Source organism: Akebia trifoliata, chromosome 10, assembly GCF_017979445.1.
Source record: "Akebia trifoliata isolate Shusen 1 chromosome 10, ASM1797944v1, whole genome shotgun sequence".
NCBI classification, from domain to species: domain Eukaryota; kingdom Viridiplantae; phylum Streptophyta; class Magnoliopsida; order Ranunculales; family Lardizabalaceae; genus Akebia; species Akebia trifoliata.
The window spans coordinates 5,439,918-5,464,413 of record NC_141384.1 but is presented as its reverse complement, the minus strand read 5'-3'; the positions used below and the strand labels follow the sequence as shown (position 1 = coordinate 5,464,413).

Below are 24,496 nucleotides of genomic sequence, written 5' to 3'. Positions count from 1 at the left end.
ATTTTTGTAAATCAATTTTGATGGGGTTAGAAGTTTTGGAATGAGATGATTTTTTGCCAGGATGATCCCCTCACCATAGAGATCATCCTCACAAAAAATCAGCCCATTCCAAACATTTTTTCCCATATAAGACAAAAAGGTGTGTCGCAAAGGGGGTCGTAATAACGTGACCCTATATGAACAGCGTTATTACGACCCCCTTTGCGACACACCTTTTTGTCTTATATGAGAAAAAATGTTTGGAATGGGCTGATTTTTTGTGAGGATGATCTCTATGGTGAGGGGATCATCCTGGCAAAAAATCAGCCCATTCCAAAACTTCTAGACCGTCCGATTTTTGTTGAAAAATTATAGACCGTCCAATTTTTGTAAATCAATTTTGATGGGGTTAGAAGTTTTGGAATGAGATGATTTTTTGCCAGGATGATCCCCTCACCATAGAGATCATCCTCACAAAAAATCAGCCCATTCCAAACATTTTTTCCCATATAAGACAAAAAGGTGTGTCGCAAAGGGGGTCGTAATAACGTGACCCTATATATATATATATATATATATATATATAAACATATATGAAAACTGATTTTCAGAATCAAGAAACCTGTTTGGACACACTTTCTAGGAAAGAGATTTTGATTCTAGATGGGGGCCCAATAGACCTAGTTTGCAGGCCCGGCTGACAATGGATCAGATCAGGGTCGAATTGGTAATGATCCAATAAGGATTGGATCGGACTCTTATCAGATCTCAATAGTAAGATCCAGATCCGATCTATTAACAATCGGATCAGATCTGAATTGAGCCAAATCTGATTTTATATACAAAATCTAATTAAACTTTATATATCTCAACTAATATATAATATAATTTACATACCTTCTAACATATTATCGGACCCAGTACATGGTTGATCCAGATATAATCCAACAAGATATATTGAAACTTTTTTGGAATGCAAAACATTGATCCAAACCCGAAGTTGTCGGATCAGATTTCGGGTGAGACAGGCCCTTAACATGAATTGGGTCTAACCCAGGGATCAACAGTGTCTCAATCCATAAGGACCCAGTCCAATAAATCCAATTATATTTTTTAAAAATATATGATATGTTTAGTTAGATTTTGTATATCGAATTAGTGTGGCTCGATCTGGATCCAATCATTACTAAAATGAGTTTGGATCCTAATATTGAGATCTGATAAATAAATAAAAAACCGATCCAATGCTTATCGGATCAATCCAATCCTTATTGGATTGGTACCAAATCAACCCCAATCCAATCCAAATTGGATCCATTGACAGCCCTAATTAAGGGTGCACATGGGGGGTAATAACCAAGCCAGGACTCTGATGGGTTAGCTGGGGTTTACTTCAAAAGGGGGAAATTTCATTGTTAGTAGGGGTATTCAGGTTGGACTTTGACTTCAATGGGCTTCACTTCTTCAGAGGTTAAAAGTCCAAAATTAAAGACCACGACAACATGGGCCTGAGCAGAGGTGTTCATCCATGGGCCTAAATTCATAACCCATTATGTAATATATGAGATTGAGAAAAATAATGAAAAAGAGTTCAAAAAATCAAATGAGGTTGCACGCATTATTTGAAAAAAAACCTAAGGGCACAAAGCATGAATCTTCCCGGTTTTCGTTCACAGATATATTATATACTGCAAGCGATCGTTCATCTTACGAGTGGAATAAGCAAGTACTCGGCATAGAAAAGCTGCAAGAGAATAAATAAACATGATTTTAGACAGAATTGAATAGAGGAACAAATTTCATTCGGCTCACACCAAATTTTTATAAGGCTTTGGCGATGGTGAAAAGAATTATGGTAGAATAAAATTAAAAAATCAATTGTCGTTGTTTATAGACTAATGCGATATGGTTTCCTAGAAAGTAAAGCCCAAGTCGAGAATTCTTGACTTAGATCCCGGGTTTACTTGCTGAACTAAGTAGAGGACACGTTATTCGTGCAGCAATAATTATTAAATCGGCCAACAAGATCATGGGTTACCTTCCAAATAAACATGTAGAAGGATGTTATTGCAGCTTTGCTCTTGAGATCGACGGATTTGGCACGGTACCAAAGAATAGAAGCCAAAATGACATGACCCGAAACCTATAGCAAGGCAAAGAATATCATATTACAGACATAATAATTGTTCAAAACTTTATAAATTTGACTTGATCTAACCATCCAAGTTCGAGCCCGATGAATTTAAAAGCAAAGACGCAAGACACTCGAAGAAAATGATAAACAAAGATTCAAGAGATTTATCAACACAAACAGACTAGAGATGATCAAGTTTTTGAGTTGACAACATAAGTCTTAACTCAAATCTTGATCTAGTCTAGACTCAAATGAGTTTCCGATCAATTTGGTTGACTTCAACCCCAAGCGTGCTTATCTAGTAAGTTATAGAGAAGTCCGACACATTACCGTTATGAGTTTGCTCCAAAGGAGCGGAGAAGATGCTCCAACCAACAATGCGACGGTGTACGCCATCTCAAGGAGGGATATACAAATCCAAAATACCTGTTTGATCATAATTTGGAAATGATCAAAGAAAAAAAAGTCAATACCTTATTAAAAGATTGGTTCTATTGCCACACCAAACTTCACTAATGGCACACCCAATTCATATGCCAAGAGAGCCGATATTAGCTCCCCGACTTTTACTAATTACACCACAATTTCTTAAATTATTAATCACCCCCGAATTAAAGATTAAAACATACTCTTCAAACGTTACAAAGATTTGGCTCAAATTATAATCTCAACATTACAAAACATTATAACACTATTTTAAACAATCCAATAGATGTTTAAAATTATGATTAGGTTCATATAAAATCGAAAAACCGAAAAAAAAAAAAAAAAAGGTATGAGAGCACTTCTATTGGCACCCGAACTTTTACTTATTCTGTAATAAGTAAAAGTTGGGGTGCCCATAGCGGCTTTATATGTAAATCGCCAAAGAATTAGCATACATCTTGGGGTGCCATTAGTAAAAGTTGGTGTGAAAATAGAAGAGCTATATTAAAAGCAGAGGTGATTTTTGTTGACTGACCCGCTTTTGACCAAGTCGTACGCTGTATGAATGGATGCCAAAGATCTTGTCTCCATCAATGTCAGGTATGTCCTACAACAACAATCCAGTAGAAGCTGAATATAAACTACTTATAGATAGTTAAAGCTCAGAAGACATGATTTAAAATAGAATTAATCATAAACTAGGTGTATCCCACACAACAGGTCAGTAGAAACTAAATATGAACTACAATAGATAGGAAAAGTTTAGAGCTTTACCTTGAATAAAGCAATAACAACTGAGAAGAAGCTCATGAATGCAGTTGCAAATATAACTGGCCTTGTAAACAAGACGGGTCTTCTATAAACAAATGTCTGGAAAAAAAAATTACATGAGATCATAAAATACTAAAAATAAAGAAAATGACAGATATATGAGGGACCAAAACGAGAGCGCAATAGGATGTACCATTCAATCAATAACAGAAAAAAAAATATAATATGGGTTTTGTTAAAATGTGCCCTAACGGAACACGTTAAAGTGCATTAAATACACCTTGGAAATAAGCATTTGAGCGTATTTTTGGTAAGATTTTTTCTAGGGCAGTTTTGGTACAAAAAATCAGTTCGCAAGGTGTATTCAATGCACTTAAACGTGTGTCCTTAGGGCACTTGTTAACAAAAACCAAAAAATACATCTATTGGATGGTTATACATCATCTTATCAAGCTGATTTTTAGACCTATCACATGTGAGGTCCATTGATCATGGTTCAAAATATCAGAATGTATCAGCCATAACTGATACGAAACATTGACCCCAAAAGATTGAAAAAAAATATATAATATGGGTTTTGTTAAAATGTGCCCTAACGGAACACGTTAAAGTGCATTAAATACACCTTGGAAACAAGCATTTGAGCGTATTTTTGGTAAGATTTTTTCTAGGGCAGTTTTGGTACAAAAAATCAGTTCGCGAGGTGTATTCAATGCACTTTAACGTGTGCCCTTAGGGCACTTGTTAACAAAAACCAAAAAATACATCTATTGGATGGTTATACATCATCTTATCAAGCTGATTTTTAGACCTATCACATGTCAGGTCCATTGATCATGGTTCAAAATATCAGAATGTATCAGCCATAACTGATACGAAACATTGACCCCAAAAGATTGAATGTTTCGGAAATGTATCAGATTGTATTGGAATGTATCAGCCAATATGGTATCAGTTTTCCTTGACCAAAACATTCCTTCGATACGATAATTTAAACCAAGCTACTGATTGCATGGTCCAGTTGATAAGAATATGCATCATTTGAGAAATATCTACCACTAGGTTTGTAGTATGGGGACTGTCTGATGTTTCTCTTGACTTCTGAGAGTAAATACATTACATGAAATGAAACTAAATCTCTGAAACATGTATCTTATAAGGAAAGAGAACTATAGGGGTCACATGGAAGCAAACCTGCATGTGTAGAAAAAATGCAAGTTGAACAATCACAGCTCGAACAGCCAGGATACACATTGCTGCAACTAAAGCAAATCTCTTCCATCTCAATAATGGTAACTGAAACAATACAAAGTTGACCATCTTAATAATGGTATATCTGCTTTACTGAATATGTTATAATGTAGAACCAAATTTTCAACTATTGACCATTAAAGTAATTAGAAAAATATTTCTCATTTTTACGAGTATGATTGCTTAGTATATTTGATATTTTAATAAATTGTACACTTAAAATGTATTAAAATGGACTTCATCTTTGGGTATCATTAAATCTTCAAGAACATATACAATGCTTCAAGAATATTAGTTTTGTAGCTTGTGACACCTGTTATATTTTAGCTTCTTGAGTTACCATTAGACTATTTTATCCATTTATGATTTTGTGGAAAAAATATATGGTTTTAAGTACCATACCATCTCAGAATGTTTGGTTGAGACAGTCGGTTTTTCTCATGATCGAAACATTGCCTTGAGATAAAATTTTAAACCTTGATATCAGGTCAAAACCATAACGTTTCATAAGCAATTGAGCTTCTTGTTTGACCATCGAAACAAATTCTCACAAAAATGTGTTTGCATAGTAGCATACAATTATGGTCAATAGCTTGTAACATTAGACGCACGAATGCAACAAATTTAAGGCACTCAATACCTACAAAAAATATCAACTCCATACTACTGTCAAAGCAGGATGTTATTCCACTTTCTAGACCAGCTATGTGTCATGGTTTGTAGAGCCTAATGGTACTAGTCAACAAGTTGTTAACCCTAATTCGCTAGGGAGATTTATAGTAGTTTTTTTGCGAGAGAAAGATTAGTTCTTTTTGGGCCTTGGAGCATAGTTTAATCATTGTGTTTCCTTGGTTTTTTCCTTGATTTAGGGTTTTCCACATAAATTCATGTGTTTTGGTTAACTTCTCTTTCTTGTTCATTATCTTCAATTAATTTTCTATCCCAAGGTTAAAGTTTGGACTTTTTCCAACACTATGCTTTAAGGAGATGAATGTTGGGCCATCAAGAAATAGCATATTAATAGAATAAGCAGATTAGCAAATATATATATATATATATACATATATATATATATGGGTCAGGTTCAAGGGCCATATGAGAAAACATATGTAAAAACTTTCGTTTTTAATAAAATTTTAAAATATGGGTTAGAAATTTTGGATTGAGCTGATTTTTTGTGAGGATGATCTCTATGATGGGAAGATCATCCAAAAAAAAAAAATCAGCCCAATCTGAAACTTCTAACCCCATTAAAAGTGATTTAGAATGTGGACCGTCGATTTTTTACCAATTTTTATCACTAATTTGTAAATCACTTTTGATGGATTTAGAAGTTTCTGATTGAGCTGATTTTTTGTGAGGATGATCTTTTCATCATAGTGACCATCCTTGCAAAAAATCAGCTCAATCCAAAACCTCTAACTCTTATTTTGAAAAACGAAAGTTTTTTCATATGTTTTCTCATATGGCCCTTGAACCGCCCCCTATATATATATATTAATAGAATAGGCATAATTGGGAAGAGGATGTTGACATGGGTGAGTAATAAGACTAGGAAGACAAAAATCATAAATGATACATTCAAGGAAATTAGGAATAGCAGGAGATAAACCAAAGGAAAATCGATTGCGAAGGCCTGGGCGCATTTACAACCAAGGCCAATGTCGATACCAGTGAGAAAGAGTGCAACATGACTGTAATCATATATATATATAATTATTATTTAACTTAACTATACATAATTCCATCAAGCCTTGGCATTTAGAGATGACACAGAAAAAAAATGAAAATCATTGAGATTTTCCTATTTTTTCCCCTGTTTTCATCCCAATATTCCAAGATTTAGCACATCTTTTTTGTGCGTACATTGCCTGATACAACAAGGACATGAGATTGGCACACTATATATGGCATTTATACTTAAAAATGATGTATTTGACACAGATACAATACCATTTTCAAATGTTTCTAGTATTTAGTGTGTAAATCCATCCTAAGTCTAAATAATTTACACATATACAACTTAAACCTACCATAAATGTTGGGGGGGGGGGTAATTCCTAAGCGAAATTACCTTCTTGAGTTGCAAACCCCTAAAGTCACGGATCAACCATTACATTCTACATGTAATGCAAGTTTAAATCTTCAATGTTCAAGGTCTAGAGCATGGTTCAAATTATCGTAATACATCAGCCAATACAAAACATTGAACATCAAACATCAAATGTTTCAGGAATGTATCGGATTATATCAGCCAACACGGTTTTGATAAATTTGGGGGTCCAGCTCAAAACCAATTGGCAATGAGTGGAGAGGCCCAGAAGCTTAGAAGGAGAGAGACAATGTAATGAGTGTCCGATGTGGGACTAAACTCAACACCCCCCGCACGTGTGGGCCGGACTGGGCCAAAAGCACGTGGGGATATGAATTGGGTGATGTGGAGGAGAGAAAGGCCCGCTCTGATACCATGATAAATTTGGGGGTACAACTCAAAACCAATTGGCAATGAGTGGAGAGGCCTAGGAGCCTATAAGGAGAGAGTAACGGCAATTTGTGTCCGATGTGGGACTAAACTCAACAGGTATCAATTTTTTTAAAAACTGAAACATTCCTTCGATATGACATTTTAAACCATGGTTTAGAGTTTGACCAATATACTCAAAGAACATGGACTGAGAACAAGATTGTGGGAGCTATAGAGAGTTTTAGAGTGAAGTGAGGAAAGAGGCTTCAGGTGACATGTAATATAGACACTCCTGGGATGTTTCTTTTTGGAAGCTACAATAAAAATGTGAAGATCAAGAAGGGAAAGTATGGTCCTGAAGTTTTCTGTCAGTTGAATTCTTGTTCCTTCATAAAATGCGGTGAAATTAACATATTTTTCGTCTTGACACAATAAAATGGGCACAGACATTGGGATGGAGTTTGTACTTATAAGAGTCCTAGCTCTGCGCATTATTTTTTGTTTCTTTTCTTTCTTGTTATTGGGTCAGTCATCTCGACTTTCCCTTCTTGTTTGATGTGTTTTTCCCTCTATCAATCGAAAAAAATGGGTTCAGAAAATTCTGTCTATTTCTTGGAAACAGATTATGGATTGCATATTTTTAGTACAATAGTTGAAATAATACACTATGTAAACCATCAAGAGAAAAAAGAATACAATAACAGTAATATATATATATATATATATATATATATATATATATATATATATATATATGAGAAATTACCCCTAAGAAAGGAAATGAAACTCACGTTGATGGAATATGCAGTACCAAGCATAAAGCTTATGAAAAGTGCCCAAAATAATGGCCAAGAACCAACAATCCATCCAAGCCAAAAGCTCTGCAAAGGAAAAATATAAGGGAAAAAAAAAGTTATACACAAGGAACCAAGGTTTAAAATCCCATCTTGATGCAATGTTTCATTGGGATGAAAACCAAAACAATCTCGAGCAAATTATTCTGAGACAGTCCAACATTCCGGAAAAATTCAATGATTCGGGATTAATATTTCATTTCAGTCTCGGCTGAAACTGAAATGTTCTGTAGAAAAGAACAAAGAACCATTTATTCAATGTGCTACTTGAGAGAAAAGTATTATATCTTATAATTTAAGGTATAATATGCATAAGGTGCAATTGAGTGAAGCTTGACAAACCAGAAACTAGGAGGGAGGGGGCACAAAACTCTGATCATGGTGTTTTTGCCTTCTTGGAGTACTGACTAGAAAGGTGGGTATGTAGTCTTTGTTTGTAGATGAGATTTAGGAGTCAGGATTCGGGAATATGAATTGACATTTATGTGCAGATAGGTGGAAAAAAAAAAGACTCCACACTCTCTTTAGATTCTACCTAATTGATTAATATATATATATATAATATATATATATATATATATATATATATTTACAATACCTAGTGCAGTTATGAATAAGTTATAAGTAAAACAAATCCACAACTTACCCTATGGGTACTCAACAGGTACCTGAAAGAGACCCCCGACTCTTAATGGGTCTCTAAAATGGCAACGCAAAACCAAAAAAAAAATCAGGTTAATGATGGTAGACCCAAAAAAGAATAATCTTCCAAATACATCACATAATCGGGTAACCGAGCACCCACTAACACCCTTGGATAAAAAAGGGAAGATCAAGGACGACAAGGTCTTGGACTCATTTGAGCTCTCCAATAGGCACAAAGTTGAGGGGCTTGAAGAAAATGATATAGTTATTCTAATGTCTCATCGCCTTTTAGGTTTGAAGAAATCAAAGGGTTTATTCTATTTTTTAAGTGTCTAATTTTTTCTTTGAGTCTTTTGCAGATTTTCATCTGTAATCCATCAGTGGTATTCCCCTGGTATTTTGTACAATTTGATTATATATCAATCCATTTCCTTGCTTGCTTAGAAAGAATTTTTTTTTTTTAAAAGGAAAATAATAATGATAATAATAATAATAAGCCATTCAAAACACTCAGATTCTCTACATACTTTATCATTCCAATTAGAACGGGATAGGACTTATATATGCCAAACGAAGAAAAATAATAGCAATGGTAATTCAAGAATTAGTTTCAGCCCAAACTGATCAATCAAATACCATTAGCGCAAAGGATGTAACTATCATGATCCCCGTTCTAACAGAATATTCCCCAGATGCAAGTGGAAGATATGGCTTGTTAACCTGAAATGAAAACCCATTATTTATTTAAACAAAGTCGTCAAAGTAAACATGTAAAATTATAAGATATTAAGCAAGATATGAGCCAATATTAAATTCTTGAACAAAACTTTCTTAAGAAATAACTAAATATATTTTGGGGAGTCTCTTCTTTGAGGAAAATAAAGGTATGCAAGCCATATGCGGGATTTGGACCTATAGGAAACCCACCAGTATCCGCACCAAATGGAAGCCAAAGATTTTCATTTCTTCTTCTTATGTGACTACAATGTAGTAAATAGGATCTTATAGTAACCCAAGAAAACATTTTAAATGAGCTACCTTGTCTATCTCTATGTCATATAATTGATTTAGTCCAACAATGTAGATATTCATAAACAGTGCAGCAACGATTGCCTGCAAAAACAGTACAAGTAAAAAATAAACAACTTAACTACATTAACCAATGAACAGTTCAGATTATCAAAACATTTGGAGCATTACCTCCAATAATCCAGTAAAGAACAATGGAGAAAAATCTGACCACCTCTCGACCGCAAGTAGAGAAACTGATAATATGCTCAGTGCCTGCTTAAATACAATTTTTGTGAGCCTATATTTCTTCATGAATTGGAGAACTACAAGAATAATCCAGATCTAAGTTACCGGGTTCACTAATAGAGTAGCGAACTGCAAACTGGTACAAACCGAACCAGTTCAAGGTTTGGTTCATCCAAAACAGCGAACCTAACGAACCCCCTTATTTTATTGAATTTTAGAGATGCCCCATGGTTTGCTCAATATTAGAGAGAACCCTTTGATTCGAAATCCCAAGATTTGGTCAATATTAAAGATACCCCTATTGTTTTTGAACTGATGATATGCCCCCTTGACCCGTGTCTCCTTTTATGAGATTAACATAAATGATTAAATATCCGCCATGAACTACCTTGACAAACCGGGTTTGTTCAAGAGCGGCAAACCACAAACCGCAAACAGGGATCCAGATAACTCTAACTAACAAATAAAATCAACAAATGGAGAGTGGCAGAAATCACAGATAGAACATGACATTTTTAGGAGCCTTTCTTATCAAAATTGAACTTAACTGTGCCGATAACTGTGTGGGGCCGAGAAAATCGATAAAAAACATCTAAAGAAGTTTGTATAGATTTCCATGTGCTTTTGGGATTACAAGATTCAGGCTCGGATTCAAAAGAGTGTCCAGAGGTGGCTTTCATAAGACCCTTCTTGTCAGGTCTCTTATAAAATGCGGATTTTTCTTTGTCACCTTTGACATGATGATTCGTAAGAGATCTTTGGAACCTTCCAAGGTAGTGGTATCTTTCTAGGATGTTCGATGAGCTGCAGTTTGAAATTTGATACGGTGCATCAAAACCTATCAATGCCAGATGTTGGAACACTGTTAGATTGTAATAAAGGCAGGCATAAGAAAAAATTATCAAACATGGATTTCTAAGAAAAATGTGTTTAGCAGACATTTGGGGGGCGTACTTTAGACCATAAGGATATCTACCCACCAATACATGCACAACCTACGCAAATCGAATACCAGCATCATAAAAATTCAAAATGATCATTCAGTAAAAATCAATACATTGTGAAAGTGGCATTCACCAAGGTTTTGATCATGCGCATTTTTTGGACTTTTTCTCATATATTTTTAGTGTATTATCGAACTTTGATCACATAAAAATCTCGATTTACATGAAACCCAATGATTTGATCATAGTGGTCAAACGTCTCATTAAGCATATTTTCTGATAATTGTAGGTGTTAAAGGATCAATTAAGGAAGTAATTAGGAGGACATGAATAGTGAGCGAGACGATTCCTCATAGACCGCTCCTAAGGTGCTAACCAATAGGAATAAGGATGAGGGTTAATAAACTTCAATTAGACCCAAGTCAAAAATCCACCCCAAGCCAGTCTTCTGGATGCCCACTAATACCTCACCACCACCTGATAGAAATGGACCTGGCTGCTAGATGGGCCTCCCTTGCCCAGCTTGGATCCACCATTTTGACTATGGGTCCACTCTCCTTACACGTCATCACAACCCAAGGTATTTTTTGGAGACATGTGTCACACATGGGAGGTAGAAGATAGCATACTTTGATGATGACCATATTGTCCCACCATCTCTCCTTGTTGGACTTATTTTAGCCATTGGATCAATCATGGAGCTTGATGGAAGCATCACAACCTTCCATTAAGCATATTATTTGAGTTACAGGATATTCTATTTCTACTTGAGACACCCCTAGATGGGTGAGGGTGACATGACCTTGGAAGATCAACACACTCCCCAAAACCATTTCAAAATACCCCAATGAGAGCCCACTATTTTACCAACCCATTTCTCCTCTATTCCCATTGGCACTCTTTTCCCAAAGTCATTAGCCATTTCGATCTTCTATCTTACCTTTCTTTTTGCCATCCTCTCTAATTTGCCACACTTTGAAAATTCCCTTTTTGACTTTCATTTTGAATTCTCTACTTTTTTTTTATTTACTTATTTTCTTTCATCCCTAGGAGGGAACTCTAGAACACATTTTTTAGAAATAAATAAATCTCTCCCTTCTCCACCTTCATCCTCTTCTCCATTTTTGTCATTTTCCATACTAGCTCAAGCATGTTTGGCTAAACTTCTTGTTAAAACTTAGGGAGGAGACTCTTTCCTCCCCACTTTAGGAATTGTATGGGTGCACCATCATGACTTGAGGAGCTTATTTGTACATGAATTTATTCTTCATTTTTTTTTCATTTTGTATGGTAAATACTTTCATGTTGTATATTAAGTATGCATATTGATTGGCACACTTAATATTAATGAATATAAAGGGAGATTCCATGATCTTGTATGTTCTATTGTAATTCTTCTTTGATTTTTCATGTCAAACATGATTACTGCTTAGGGTTCACATTCGTACATCATGTATATTCTAGTTTACTCTAAACTTTGGGATTTGAATATTAGAATACCTTGGTGGGAATTATCCTCTTATCTTATTTTTTATTTGAGTTTATTGTCTTATTATTTTGAGTGGGGAAGCTCTCTAGCTCTCCCCACCTTTCTTGATTGCATCTAAGATGGAACAAAGGAGGAAGGTTTGAATTGAATCTCTATGCCCTAACCTCTCATCCTTATTGTTTTTCCTCTACAATATTTCTACCTTCTTTTTCTCTAACATACTTAGATTTATAGCACTTGCATCCTACGCCCCATCACACACTTATACACTTCCTTTTTCCTTTTCTTCTTTCTTCTTTGTTTGTAGTAGCCCTAGTTTAAGAACACTAACCCAATCCTTGAGGTTCGACCTTGAGGCTCCCCTTCAAGTTATCTTTGTTGCATTATACTACATTTCATGCCCTTGTTATACTCCTTTTTGTTGCATTGTAGACTTTAATGTCTAGGATTTGATTAGTTGCATTCATAGTTCAAAGTCAATTAAGGATTGCATCTTTACAATTCCTTAATCTTTTAATAGTATGCACAGTAAAGTAGGCAACAATGTTTGAACTACGAAACTACCAATTAAGACTAGAGAAGTTGACCATCATCCAAACCTATATTGTTGTGACCCTTGTTAGCAATTTGGCATTTTATTTGCTAAAAATGAGTGAATTTTTTTTTTTTTTCTTAATTGAAAGAATTATACGGCCACATTTTTGAATCATCCGGAAAAATTAGAAGTTTTTAGTGATAAAAAGTAATAAACGGGGTTTAAAGAATTCTTATAAAATTCAGCCCAAAAAACCGCCTAATAAAGTACACTCCAGCTGTCCTCTCTCTCTCTCTTGTCGTATATATGTCTTGTTTAGTCTTTTTTAATCAAGTCTTGAGTCAAGACTTTTGACCATCAAACATGTTTTCATGTTTCTATTCTACTAATAATTTAGTGAGTGCAACTACCCCTACTAAGCTAGGAAGGATTTCACTTTCACAAAGCTTGTGCCAATAAAAAAATAAAAACTTATGATTAATGAATATTAGCAAATTTTGGGTTTCCGGATTTTTGAAGAGTGAAGTATAATATGTGCATAAATCATATGCCGCATATTTACCGATTTGCGAATGTTTGACCAGATTTTTGCACTTCAAAATCAAATAGAATTTGAATTTTTTCCATATCGAATTATTGCCATATTCTGAATTGCTAACAAGGGTCGTGATTACCGTGAACTTTCGTATTTCGTTTTCTCACATATTTTTACTAAAGTTAATACATTCAGCATTCAACAATACTAATGTTTCTCATAATAAATAAATAAATAAGTAAATTCACAACCAAACTGATAAAACAAGGTTCAGAAGCACTAATTTTATTTTATTATTTTGATAAATATAAAATTTATTGAGAAAAGAGAGAAGATACAAAGGCAAGGCAAGTCAAGATGACCAACCCGAGCTAGCTACCATACATCAAGTCCCATCTAAAAATGAAATCATCAATGACCAACCCGAACTAGCTACCATACATCCAAGTCCCATCTAAAAATGAAATCGTCAAAGAAAACCCCTTTAAAGTCGGGGCTTAATTTGTTCCAAAAAAACAGCAACCCAAGAATGTTGATCACAAGCTCATGAAAATGCGCTTCTTCACCTCTAAAAACTCTCCTATTCCTCTTCAGCCATAGCCCACAAGTCATTGCAAATGGTAATAGCTTCCACAAGGCTTTCATTGCGAAGGTTATTTTTTTTGGCTAAGCAAGCAAGAGATTAGTGGTTAATAGAGGTGAAGATGGGTTCAATGGGATTTGAACTTAGGGAATGGGATCAACTCTCCTCAAGCCTTTACCACTTAGCTAAGTGACACCTTCAGAAGAACTAAATTGAGTTAATAAAATGAGGTTAAGAAACACTAGATCTTAATTTTTTTATGTACTTTATTAAGTACAAATAAAAGAATTTTGGGACCTATATATTGAGAACTTAATATTTCGGTGAGAGGTAATAACTCTTAAGAGAGCTAGTGTGTCTTTGTATTTTCCTTTTCCCTTTATCTATTGTTTGTGACTTTTGCGTTAGGTCTTCTCAACCTCTCCTTTTCATTTTGAGTTTTGATTGCTTAATGTAATCTTATACTTACTAAAAGTAAAATGATAAACCCTAATTGGAAATAAAAATGTAAGACAAAAGGCAAACACAAATAGATGAATAGAGCTTCCAAACTTACTTGAGTACCAGCCCTCTTTGAATACTTCACACCTTAATCCCTTTCTACCTATGAATCAAGAAAAAAGATATATTAGATAAAGCGAGACCCAAAACCATAAATTTCAAAAGAAAGATAAGACATATTGTCTAATATAAGAAACTTGATATTAGAGAGTTCAAACATCGACACCCATAGATTTGAAAAGAATAAACGATTCCCAAAAATATAAAGACGCATGGTTGAATTCCCCTAAGTTTAAACCTCAACCATCATAATCATCATCATCAAAGCCTCATCCCAAATATTGGGGTTGGCAACATGAATCCTATTTCACAGTTCAAATCTATTGAGAGCTATAACTTTTCTCATATGTTGAATCCATATCGTTTTCCTTAGTCGTAATGTTTTAAGGGCCTTCAACTCACACCAAAGCAATCCTTCCAACTGGTGCTGTCATTGATCTTAGTTGTAGTTGTAGATGCCCAAACTCTCTATCTCCATCGACTTTCGTCTATTATATCATGTATTGGGTATATTTCTAGTTCACACCAATGTATTATTTCCTAATGTTAGCTTTCCTAGCTGTTTCTTGTTCTTTTTTTCTTTTATTTACTTTTTTTTTTGGATAAGTGTAAAGGTTTTCATAAGAAATGAAATGATATAAAATAAGAGAGCTGGTATTGCCACACCAACTTTTGCTAACACCACACCAAGATGTATGCAATTATTTGGTGATTTACATATGAATTGGGGTGGCATTAGTAAAAGTTGATGTGGCAATAGAATCTCTCTAAAATAATCATACAGTAGGACTACGAGAGGAATTTCTCTTGAACAGTCTCACAATGTAGAGAAAAAACTGAATAAATACAATTATTTTAATCGTAGGTACAAAATAATCATACGGTAGGACTACGAGAGGAATTTCTCTTGAACAGTCTCACTATGAAGAGAAAAAATTGAATAAATACAATTATGTTAATTGTACGTACGTTTCTACTGCTTTTCACCATAATATATGGTTGCATCCAAATAAGGATGACAGTAAGAACTAAGAACCAACAGGAATATAATAGCATAATTGGTAGCCTTAGGCATGGTACATGGCCACACTATAATAAACCTGACAAGGCATATGCAGTAAGAGTACTATGTAGATATAGAAGTAGACTTAGTATAGAGCCTTAGATTGTCAAAAATCATAATGATACACTTGCTGAGACCTTTAAACTCAGTCATTCATCATCAGAGGTTTCTCATTGTTCTTAAGGTATACAATGACACTGATTGGAACACTCTTGCGGATGATTCTATGGCCATCAGTGATTTTATGTTTAACATTGGTGGTTAGAGAGAGGCTCTTAGTATTGGAGAACCGAATCTGATTTTTGCTTATCTGTCATCAAGAGATTTTTTTATCCTTATCAACCCTGTTATCAAGAGATTTCTGGTTATACTTATCCATCCCTGTTATCAAGGTATTTAGTTTTACTTACCCCTGTATAAATACTTCATCAATAGGAAAAAGAAAGCATCAGTTACTCTTCATTATTTATTTTACATGGTATCATAGCGCTAAGTTCGTCTAGGTCAAGGGTTCAATTCTTTCCACCCTTACGGGTGAAGGGGGGTGCTGAGTGTCTATTTTCCTCAAGTCTCAGGTGTGTCATGCCCCAGTGAAGTCCCATGACCCTCTTATATTCATAGTTTTCACCCTCTCCAACAGACCAGTCTTTTGGAGTAGCTGGTTGGTTAACACGGTATCAAAGACAGATTCTCCATTACTTAGAAATCCAATGCTCAGTCAACTATGGAGATTGAGTTAAGCCCAAGTTACGTGGTCTTTTGACATATACTTCTCTAGGATACAACAACTCATGTGATTCTTATACATTGTAATAGTATTGTCGTGACAGATTCTTCGTAAGTAAAAGTATTGTTAGATAACTTATAGTTAAAGTATCAGAACCATTGATTTCGTAAGAGATATCTTGTCGACACTTTGACTAATTCCCTGGTAAGAGAAAAAGTATGGATCATCCGAAGCCCATTGGTAGATGAATCAACTGTGATGGATGCCCTACCTAAAGACAGAAAAGCCCAAGAAATAAGTCCAAAGGGGAGACAAATCACAAAGCTATTGATTATGGATCATGCAATTGGGGATCTCCTAGTCCATCCCTGAGATGCAGTTTTAAGGACAAGATTCAATAGCAATTACGGGGATGAGTTTTTAAACTCTTAATGAATATTATAACTCATCTTCAGTGGGTTTTATAAATGCAAAAGCACTCTGATAGACTCATGTAGAAGAGGGTCATTTCTAATGAGTTTATGAAAATTGATATAAGGCATATGGCCTCATTATGAACTTTGCACCAAGTAGTGTTATGCAAACTATGCATTTTTAGTATAGAAAATCGTATGAGTTCAAGATTTAGTCATTTTGTTTATTATACTCCAAATATGTTGACACTATATGAAGTCATTAGACATTTTCATTAACGTATAGTATTGTCTTCTTTTCCAAAGATAAAAATCTTCATTTTATCAAAATAAGAGAGTATCTACTACAGTATTTTAATAAATTATGTCTTAGCATTTGCATTCTTATAAAACTCTTTTATTTTTGCTCTCTGTTTTGATCCTGTTTTTTCTTTCTTAACGTTATCATGCATAAGAAGAAGCTGAGCAGGCCATTGTGGCCACATTTTATTAGTGGGTCATACCAGAATATACTCCTTATCTGTTAGGCCTACAACAGTAACACACTCTTTCATGCTAAGTGTTTTGGAAGCATCCACAACTCCTGCTCCTGGGATTTCCAACGAATCCAATACTACTACCTTCTATGTGCAACACAACAAAAATCAAAGAGACTAAGACCTTCCCCATGCTTTTGTTATGGGAAGGAAAAAAGGGTGTGTTTGGAAATGGTAGTTCGTGGGAGTTGGGAGTTACAACTCCCACCTTAAAATTCTAATTGGTTGTTTGGTTCACCGATTCCAGGGAGTTGCAACTCCAAGAAGGTCCTCAAGTCCCATTTTTAAAGGAGTTACAACTCCCACCTATGTGGGTGGGATTTACAACTCCAAGCAAAAATATGTAATCATAAAAATCGAGTTGACTCACCTGAGTCATCTAGTATATAAATCATTCAACTCACTTTACATTATTTATAATCTAGATTCCTATTTAAATAATTATAATTTTTTAATAAAATAAGGTGCCTAGAATAGGGCATAAAATAGGTCGGATTTTATTTGAAATTTGAGTGATTCAAATCCGAATTTAGCAGGTTTGGACCATTGGAGTAGATCCGAATAAAAATATTGGTCAAATATGGGTTGATGTCCCTTAACCCGAGTCGAATCCAGGCCACATATGGATCCATCCCTATATCCGCCTAGATCCGAAAGATATATTGTTTTGAAAATTATTTTTTTTACTTTTCAAAATATCTTTTATCTACTACTTTAATATAATAAGAATTCTTAGAAAATAAATAAATTATAATAGTAAAATATAATAATATAAAAAACAGAAATATATATATATATATATAACCAAAAAAAAATGTTGAACAATCCAAAATTATCTGAACCCAATCAAGTAATTCGGTCGGGGTCGGATCCGAATCCAGAATTGTATAATCAATATGGTTCAGATATGGTTTTGGCTAATAAGATCCAAGACGGCTTCCGATAAAGATCCAAATAAAAATTCGGAATTTGGATATGGATATGACAAAATTATATTATTTAAGATAATAAATATTTAAATTATCAAAAATTAATTATTTTATCAAAATATATAAAACCCAGCCATGGTTTCAAAACTCGTCCAAGACCGAGACGCATGGTTTTAAAACCCGGTTTCGCGTCTCATATCGTCCAGGACCGATACCGAGTCGTCTTGGATGAGTTTTCTGATACGTTTGAGACAACTCGTTCAAAAAATCAAAAAATTGAGCGTGAGTCCTAAATCTCGGTTAAAAAAGTGACCTTGTGAGTTGGTCTCGTTCAGCTCCGATACTAAGTTAACTCAGGTGATACATCTCGGTCTCGGACAAGTTTTAAAACCATGATGAGACATAACACCCGAGTCGTCTCGGTATCGTCCAGCAACGAGACGGATGGACAAGTCAATATATCAGACGAGATTTAAAACCCACGTTCATTTTTCTCATTGTTGAACGAGACGTCCCAAACGTATCGGAAAACTTCCGCGACGACTCGGTCTCGTTCACGGACGAGACGAGATGTCAAAACGAGTTTTAAAATCATGAACCCAGCTGACTCGGTTGCATTTTGTTGACTAAGACAATATTTTCCAAAGTAATAGAGAAGCCATATTGGATCTCAGTCAAATGTGAACAATTCATCAACTGAATTCCTACAGGAAACCAAACACTGGAGTTCATTTAAGGAGGTAGAATGAACTCCACCAACTCCAAATCCAACTAACTACCGCTTCCAAAGTCCAAACACACCCTAAATTTAAACACCCAAAAGCATGAACTTGGAAAGAAATAGTAGATACCCACATGTTATAAAGTCAGATAGAGTGATTTTCACATAGTTCAAACAACCAAAAACAACAAATCTGAGATTAAAGTAAGAGATAGTGAGATACCCATGAAATGAAATTACTTAATCAAGAAAAAAAAGAAAAGGTAGCCATATCAAATGAAGTTGAATAGATTCAGTTCTGCTGAGATTTCCAAACCCTTACCTTTTGTAAGTGTAGATAAATTGGCGGGAACAGGACATGGAAGGCGTAATGAAGGCTTAGAAAATGGCCCCAGAAGTAGAGAATCCATTTGCTTTCAATTTGACAAACAGTTCATGAGCTTTAGAATCATTAGCTCATGAAAATTCAGCATTCAGGAGAAAAGGCCGGGTTTTGGTGAATATTTAAGATATAACCCTTGACCATGGTCTTCTAATTAATAAAATAACTTAAATGCCCTTCTCTTCAATTTGAAAAGAAGAAAAAAAAATTGTTGTCCTTGGTGTTTATTGTTATAGTAATATAGGGTTTAAGGAAAAAATAGGAAAAATTACTTAAAAGGACATTGATGGAGGGATTTCTTTCTAATTAATCCCTGAGTTTTAATCATTCCCAAGATCTCATTCACCACATTTCTCATAATTGAATGCCTTAATCGTTTGATCTCTCATCGTTTTCGTAAAAAAAATTTGGATTTTTAGCATCCCAATCGAGTTTTGGAGATTCCATTCCGTCAAAAATGATTTAAGAAATAAGAAGAAACCATTTTCAAAGATTTTTTCAAATTTTTTGAAAATATATGTAAAAAAAAATTCTTCCTTTTTAAATGACATTCAATCTAGGATTGTTCTTTTGGATTGAAATCATCTAAGCAAATCGTCATCTCAAGGGTCATCTAGAAAAAAATAGTCTAATACTTAGGGATTATCTAGAAAAAAAATCTCTTCACCAGGGTCATATAAGTAATTTCTCTAAAATATATAGGGTGGGGTTCCTACGACCCCCATTACGACTCACCGTTTGTCTTATATGGGCAAAAATGTTTGGAATGGGCTGATTTTTTGTGAGAATGATTTCTGTGATAAGGGGATCATCCTGGCAAAAAATCATCACATTCCAAAACTTCTAACCCTATCAAAATTGATTTACAAAAATTGGACGGTCTAAAATTTTTCAACTTGTAAACATGGGGCTAGAAGTTTCATAATGAGCTGATTTTTGGCAAGGATAATCTCCTCACCATAGAGATCATCCTCACAAAAAATCAGCCCATTCCAAACATTTTTGCCCATATAAGACAAAACGGTGAGTCATAATGGGGGTCTACGGAACCCGACCAATATATATATATATATATGAGATAGTTGGGAAATGTCATTTTAGGAGTCGTAGTTGCCGACACGTCTTACCAATAAAAAAGACATTTCTCAATCAACATCTTCAAAGAGATTTGTCATCAATTTGAAAACAAAGACTATAATATCTCAATTATTAAGGAACAATTTTAGAGATAGTTCTAAATTATATCATCTTCAACCTTTAGCCAAAAAATCCTTAATTTTTCTCTCAAAAAGGTTATCTTCAAACCTAATGGCAAAATATTTGCAACTCATTCAATCATATATATATATATATATATATAGTTTTTAACCTAGTATTAAACTCTAGAAGAAAATCCTTAAATTTTTTACCCAAAATTCTATGATCAAGGAGATGGTTAAATATACGTGTAAAAGTTTTTAACCAGAAGGTTAAAGTGTTTGATTTTGTAAAGAAAAATCAAAGGATTTTTGTCAAGGGTTGAAGACAAAAGCAGTAAGATCATTTTTGTTAGCTGCTCAAAGAAGACTAAGATCACTGAGTATGTCATCAACTTGAAAGTTGTGTGTCTAAATTGTCATCTTTTTTTCCAAATATGTTTGATTTATTATTCCCCAAATGTCTTTAATTTACCCAAGTTTCTAACTTTAAGGTTCTCTCATTTTCAACCTTCAAATCTCAAGAATAATATAAAAAAATTAGGAGAATTGAAAATGAAAGATTTTGAAAAGAAAAATAAAATCAAGAGGTTTTGACAAGTTCAAAGGTTTACAGTAATGATTGAAAATTACTAGGAGAAATTTTTGGGAGAAAAGGATTTTGACTAAGTAGCTAAGGTTTGATAAAGAGGGTATTTGGGTCATTTTTTGAGTCTCTCATTTAAGATCTTGGTCAAGGGATTTGTCATATATTTAAAAAAATACAAGGCATCTTAGACTTAGACATTGATCCATTAGACATCCCTTTGGGGTTAAGAGTCTAAAAGATGAGAGATAAGAAAGTTGAAAAGTGTATTATTGATAAATAGAATAAAATAAAAAAGATAATATATAAAGTTCAAGACATATTCTTATCATGAATAAAAATAGAAGATGAAAAGTAATAAAAGGGGATTTTCTATAAGATAATGTAGATATAATAAATTGAAAATTATCCTCAAAATACATGTGAGATTGAATCATGATTTTAAAACTCGTTTTGACATATCGTCTTGTCCATGAATGAGACCAAGTTTTCTCAAACGAGTTTTCCGATACATTTAGTTTTCTTGTTTAACAATGACAAAAATGAATCATGATTTTAAAACTCATCCAATACGTTTGACTTGTCTATTCGTCTCATTCATAGACGATATCAAGATGTATCGAACAAGTCGTCTCAGTCTCAAATGAGATTTAAAATCATGGATTGAATCTGAACTTCTCTTTCTTGGGGGAGATAGCCCGAATAAAAATAAACATTTTGACAATTATTATTTTATCATATAGATTCTAATTCTATTAATGTGTGTCCTAAGGATACATTTTTTATTTTTTTTTGCTAATCGAGTGTCTGGGCCAGCTTGCATGTACCACAACTAATATCAGGGAGGACTACCACAATAACCCACCGTCATGGTCTTTCAGTTAAATTATGAGAAAATTCAAAAGAAGAATCGAACCCGTGACATGTGCCTAACTCACACTTTACGTGCTCGCCCTTACCACTTAGGCAACCCATGAGTGGGTAAAGGATGCATGTTAACATCCATATAATACACCTTGAAAATAATCTTTATGGGGTAGTTTTGGTAGTAAACATTTTTTAAAGGGTATTTTAGATAGTAAAATAAAATTTTAAAAAGAAGGGTATCTCAAATATTCATCAACTAGTATAGGGATTAAATTAAATTAACGAAAAAGTTAAATGTCATAAAAGGACGTTTGATGTCTGACCTCCCATTGAAGTCCCATGTGACGGGCTGGCGGCCGTATGGACTTTGATGCGGCACGTCATCCATTGCGAATATGCTGTTTCACAACCAAATTATTTTAATGTTATTTTACTGAAAATGTTTGCTGCCAACTTAACTGGGCCCACTAAGCTTGTGATGGTCAAACCATCTTTTGTCAGACTATAAATCATAAAATAATTGTGCCAAACATTTTTTTTTCAATGTATAAGTTAGAAATTTCAGAATTGACTGATATTTTGTATGGATGATCTTTATGGCGACGTCAAAAATCAATTCATTTTGAAATTTCTTATCCCATCAAAAGTGATTTTATAAAAATTGTATGATCCACGATTCTTCAATTTGTAAACTATAGTCAAAAGTTTCAGAATGAACTGACTTCTTATGAGGATGATCTCTTTACTATAGAGATCATCCTCACAAAAAATCAGTCAATTCTGAAACTTATAACCCCTATTTTCAGAAATGTTTGACATGATATTTGGCTCTCTTTAAAGCCTTTTAACAACTCCCATGCATATATAAACATTAGATTTGAGAGGAAAAAAATAAAAATAAATGGAAAATCATGAAATTTTGTCAAATCTCAAATCTAACAATGAGAATCACGTAAGTTCAACAGGTGGATCTTCTATGGAGTGAATTGGTCAAATTCTAATTCATTGTAAAGTTGCAACGTGTGTGTGGTCCTATTTCTTTTGTTTGTTTAGATTGACAATTCTTAGAAGAGTACAGATCGAGAATGGTGTCTTATTCTTAACCAACGTCAGGTGACACCTCATTTTTATGCTATTCGGCATTTTTGGGCTTCACTGGCTATATGGATATGTGATCCATCCCTTGATGAATCTACGTATCAAAAATCATAGTGTTTGATAATTTGTATCCACTAGATCTTCTGTCTTGAAAAAGAGTTTAAATCCAACGATTAGATATCATTCTTAAGACAATGCTATTGTTAATAGGATGTACATAATCAATCACTATGATCTTTTGTGTGTAGATTCATCAAGGGATGGACCACATATCCATACGATCAGTGGGTCACTAAAAATGCCACATGGCATAAAATGGAGTGCCACCAGACCTTGGTTGAGTACGAGAGACCGTCCTGGATCCCTACACTTCTTAGAAAGAGATTAAATTGACATGGGTCTTGTTGACATTTAAGACACATGTAAAAATGCATTAAATAGACTTTGAAAACAAGTATCTTGGGGTATTTATTTTATTTTTTTTATATAAAAAAAATATTAATTTCGGTACAAAAATCAGATCCAAGGTGTATGTAATGCACTTTAACGTATGCCCTTAGAGCACACATTAACAAAATCCACTAAAATGCGAAGACAAATAATGAATTAGAACTTCGATTGACTTGAGAAAGGATTCTTTGGTGTATGTTGGCTTTTTTTTTTCCTGCACAATATGGGACTTCATCACTACCATTTTGGGTTTATTCCTTGAGTAAGTATCGAGTCATGTCAGGTGTCCCGTACCCGTACCTAACCAAGGTAAGGTGGCAACCCATTTAATGCCACATTGCATTTTTGGTGACCCACTAACCATGTGGATATGTGGTCCATCGCTTGGTGAATCTACAAACAAAAGATCATTTTGATTGGTGATTTAAATCCATTGATTATAGCATTGTCTTAAGAATGATTTTTAATCGTTGGATTTAAATTCTTTTTCAAGAGCGTAAATCTAGTGGATACAAGTTATCAAATACTATGATTTTTCGTGCGTAGATTCACCAAAGGATGGACCACATATCCATACGATTAGTGGGTCCTAAAAATGCCATGTAGCATAAAATGAGATGCCACCTCACCTTAGTTAGGAACGAGACACTTAACTGTATCCCTAGTCTTACTTTTTTTCGGAGCAAATTTTTTTTTGTAGAGGATTAAATATTCACTTTTGTGAAGCGATGGTTAACAAAACCATCATCCTTGTGAAAAAAATAATGACGAAGAGTCGTGAATCAAGTGTATCGTTAACTTGAATCATTATTATTATTTTTAGGTTAAGTAAGAGAGAGCCCAAATAACATGGAATTTGAGGTGTCATAGAGATAACCACAATACGTTTTCATACAAAGGCCAAGAAAATATTTTTAAGATTACCTTTCATGTTAATGAAATTTTTCGAGGAAGTGAGCTTCTAATGACGTATTTGTTTTATTTTTGAGGAGCTTGCATCAAATTGTTCTTTGGAGATCTAGCTCAAATAGAATTTTGTGAAAATGACTCTTAAAGCCATATTTTGGAAAACACTTACCAATTGGTCTCTAGTTATAAAA

At 34.2% G+C, this 24,496-nt stretch overlaps 1 protein-coding gene across 2 annotated transcripts; it reads right to left on the bottom strand.

Annotated features, from left to right (window-relative positions):
* Positions 1 to 1,500: 1,500 nt before the first annotated feature.
* HPT1 (homogentisate phytyltransferase 1) lies at positions 1,501 to 19,297 on the bottom strand. 2 transcript variants are annotated; one of them, XM_086455476.1, is made up of 14 exons: positions 19,140 to 19,256; positions 16,375 to 16,489; positions 14,424 to 14,471; positions 10,330 to 10,619; positions 9,725 to 9,808; positions 9,563 to 9,637; positions 9,161 to 9,244; positions 7,817 to 7,906; positions 4,505 to 4,606; positions 3,314 to 3,409; positions 3,075 to 3,146; positions 2,444 to 2,539; positions 2,018 to 2,122; positions 1,501 to 1,723 (listed from the first exon to the last, which is right to left on the bottom strand). In XM_086455476.1, the coding sequence occupies exons 4-14, from the start codon at positions 10,459 to 10,461 to the stop codon at positions 1,682 to 1,684; spliced, it is 978 nt and encodes a 325-aa protein (XP_086311602.1). In that variant the 5' UTR covers positions 10,462 to 10,619; positions 14,424 to 14,471; positions 16,375 to 16,489; positions 19,140 to 19,256; the 3' UTR covers positions 1,501 to 1,681. The 2 variants fall into 2 exon arrangements, with proteins under 2 accessions (XP_086311602.1, XP_086311601.1); XM_086455475.1 differs by lacking the exon at positions 16,375 to 16,489 and having other exon boundaries at positions 19,140 to 19,297.
* Between the last annotated feature and the right edge of the window lie 5,199 nt (positions 19,298 to 24,496).

Bases quoted from the DNA above. Each gene is read 5' to 3' on its own strand.
- HPT1 (XM_086455475.1), bottom strand. From the start codon at position 19,227: ATGGATTCTCTACTTCTGGGGCCATTTTCTAAGCCTTCATTACGCCTT. The intron at 14,472-19,139 runs GTAAGGGTTTGG...CTTGATTCATAG, and splicing joins TTTATCTACACTTACAAAAG to GTAGAAAGGGATTAAGGTGT. The intron at 9,245-9,562 runs GTAGCTCATTTA...TTTTCATTTCAG, and splicing joins ATGACATAGAGATAGACAAG to GTTAACAAGCCATATCTTCC.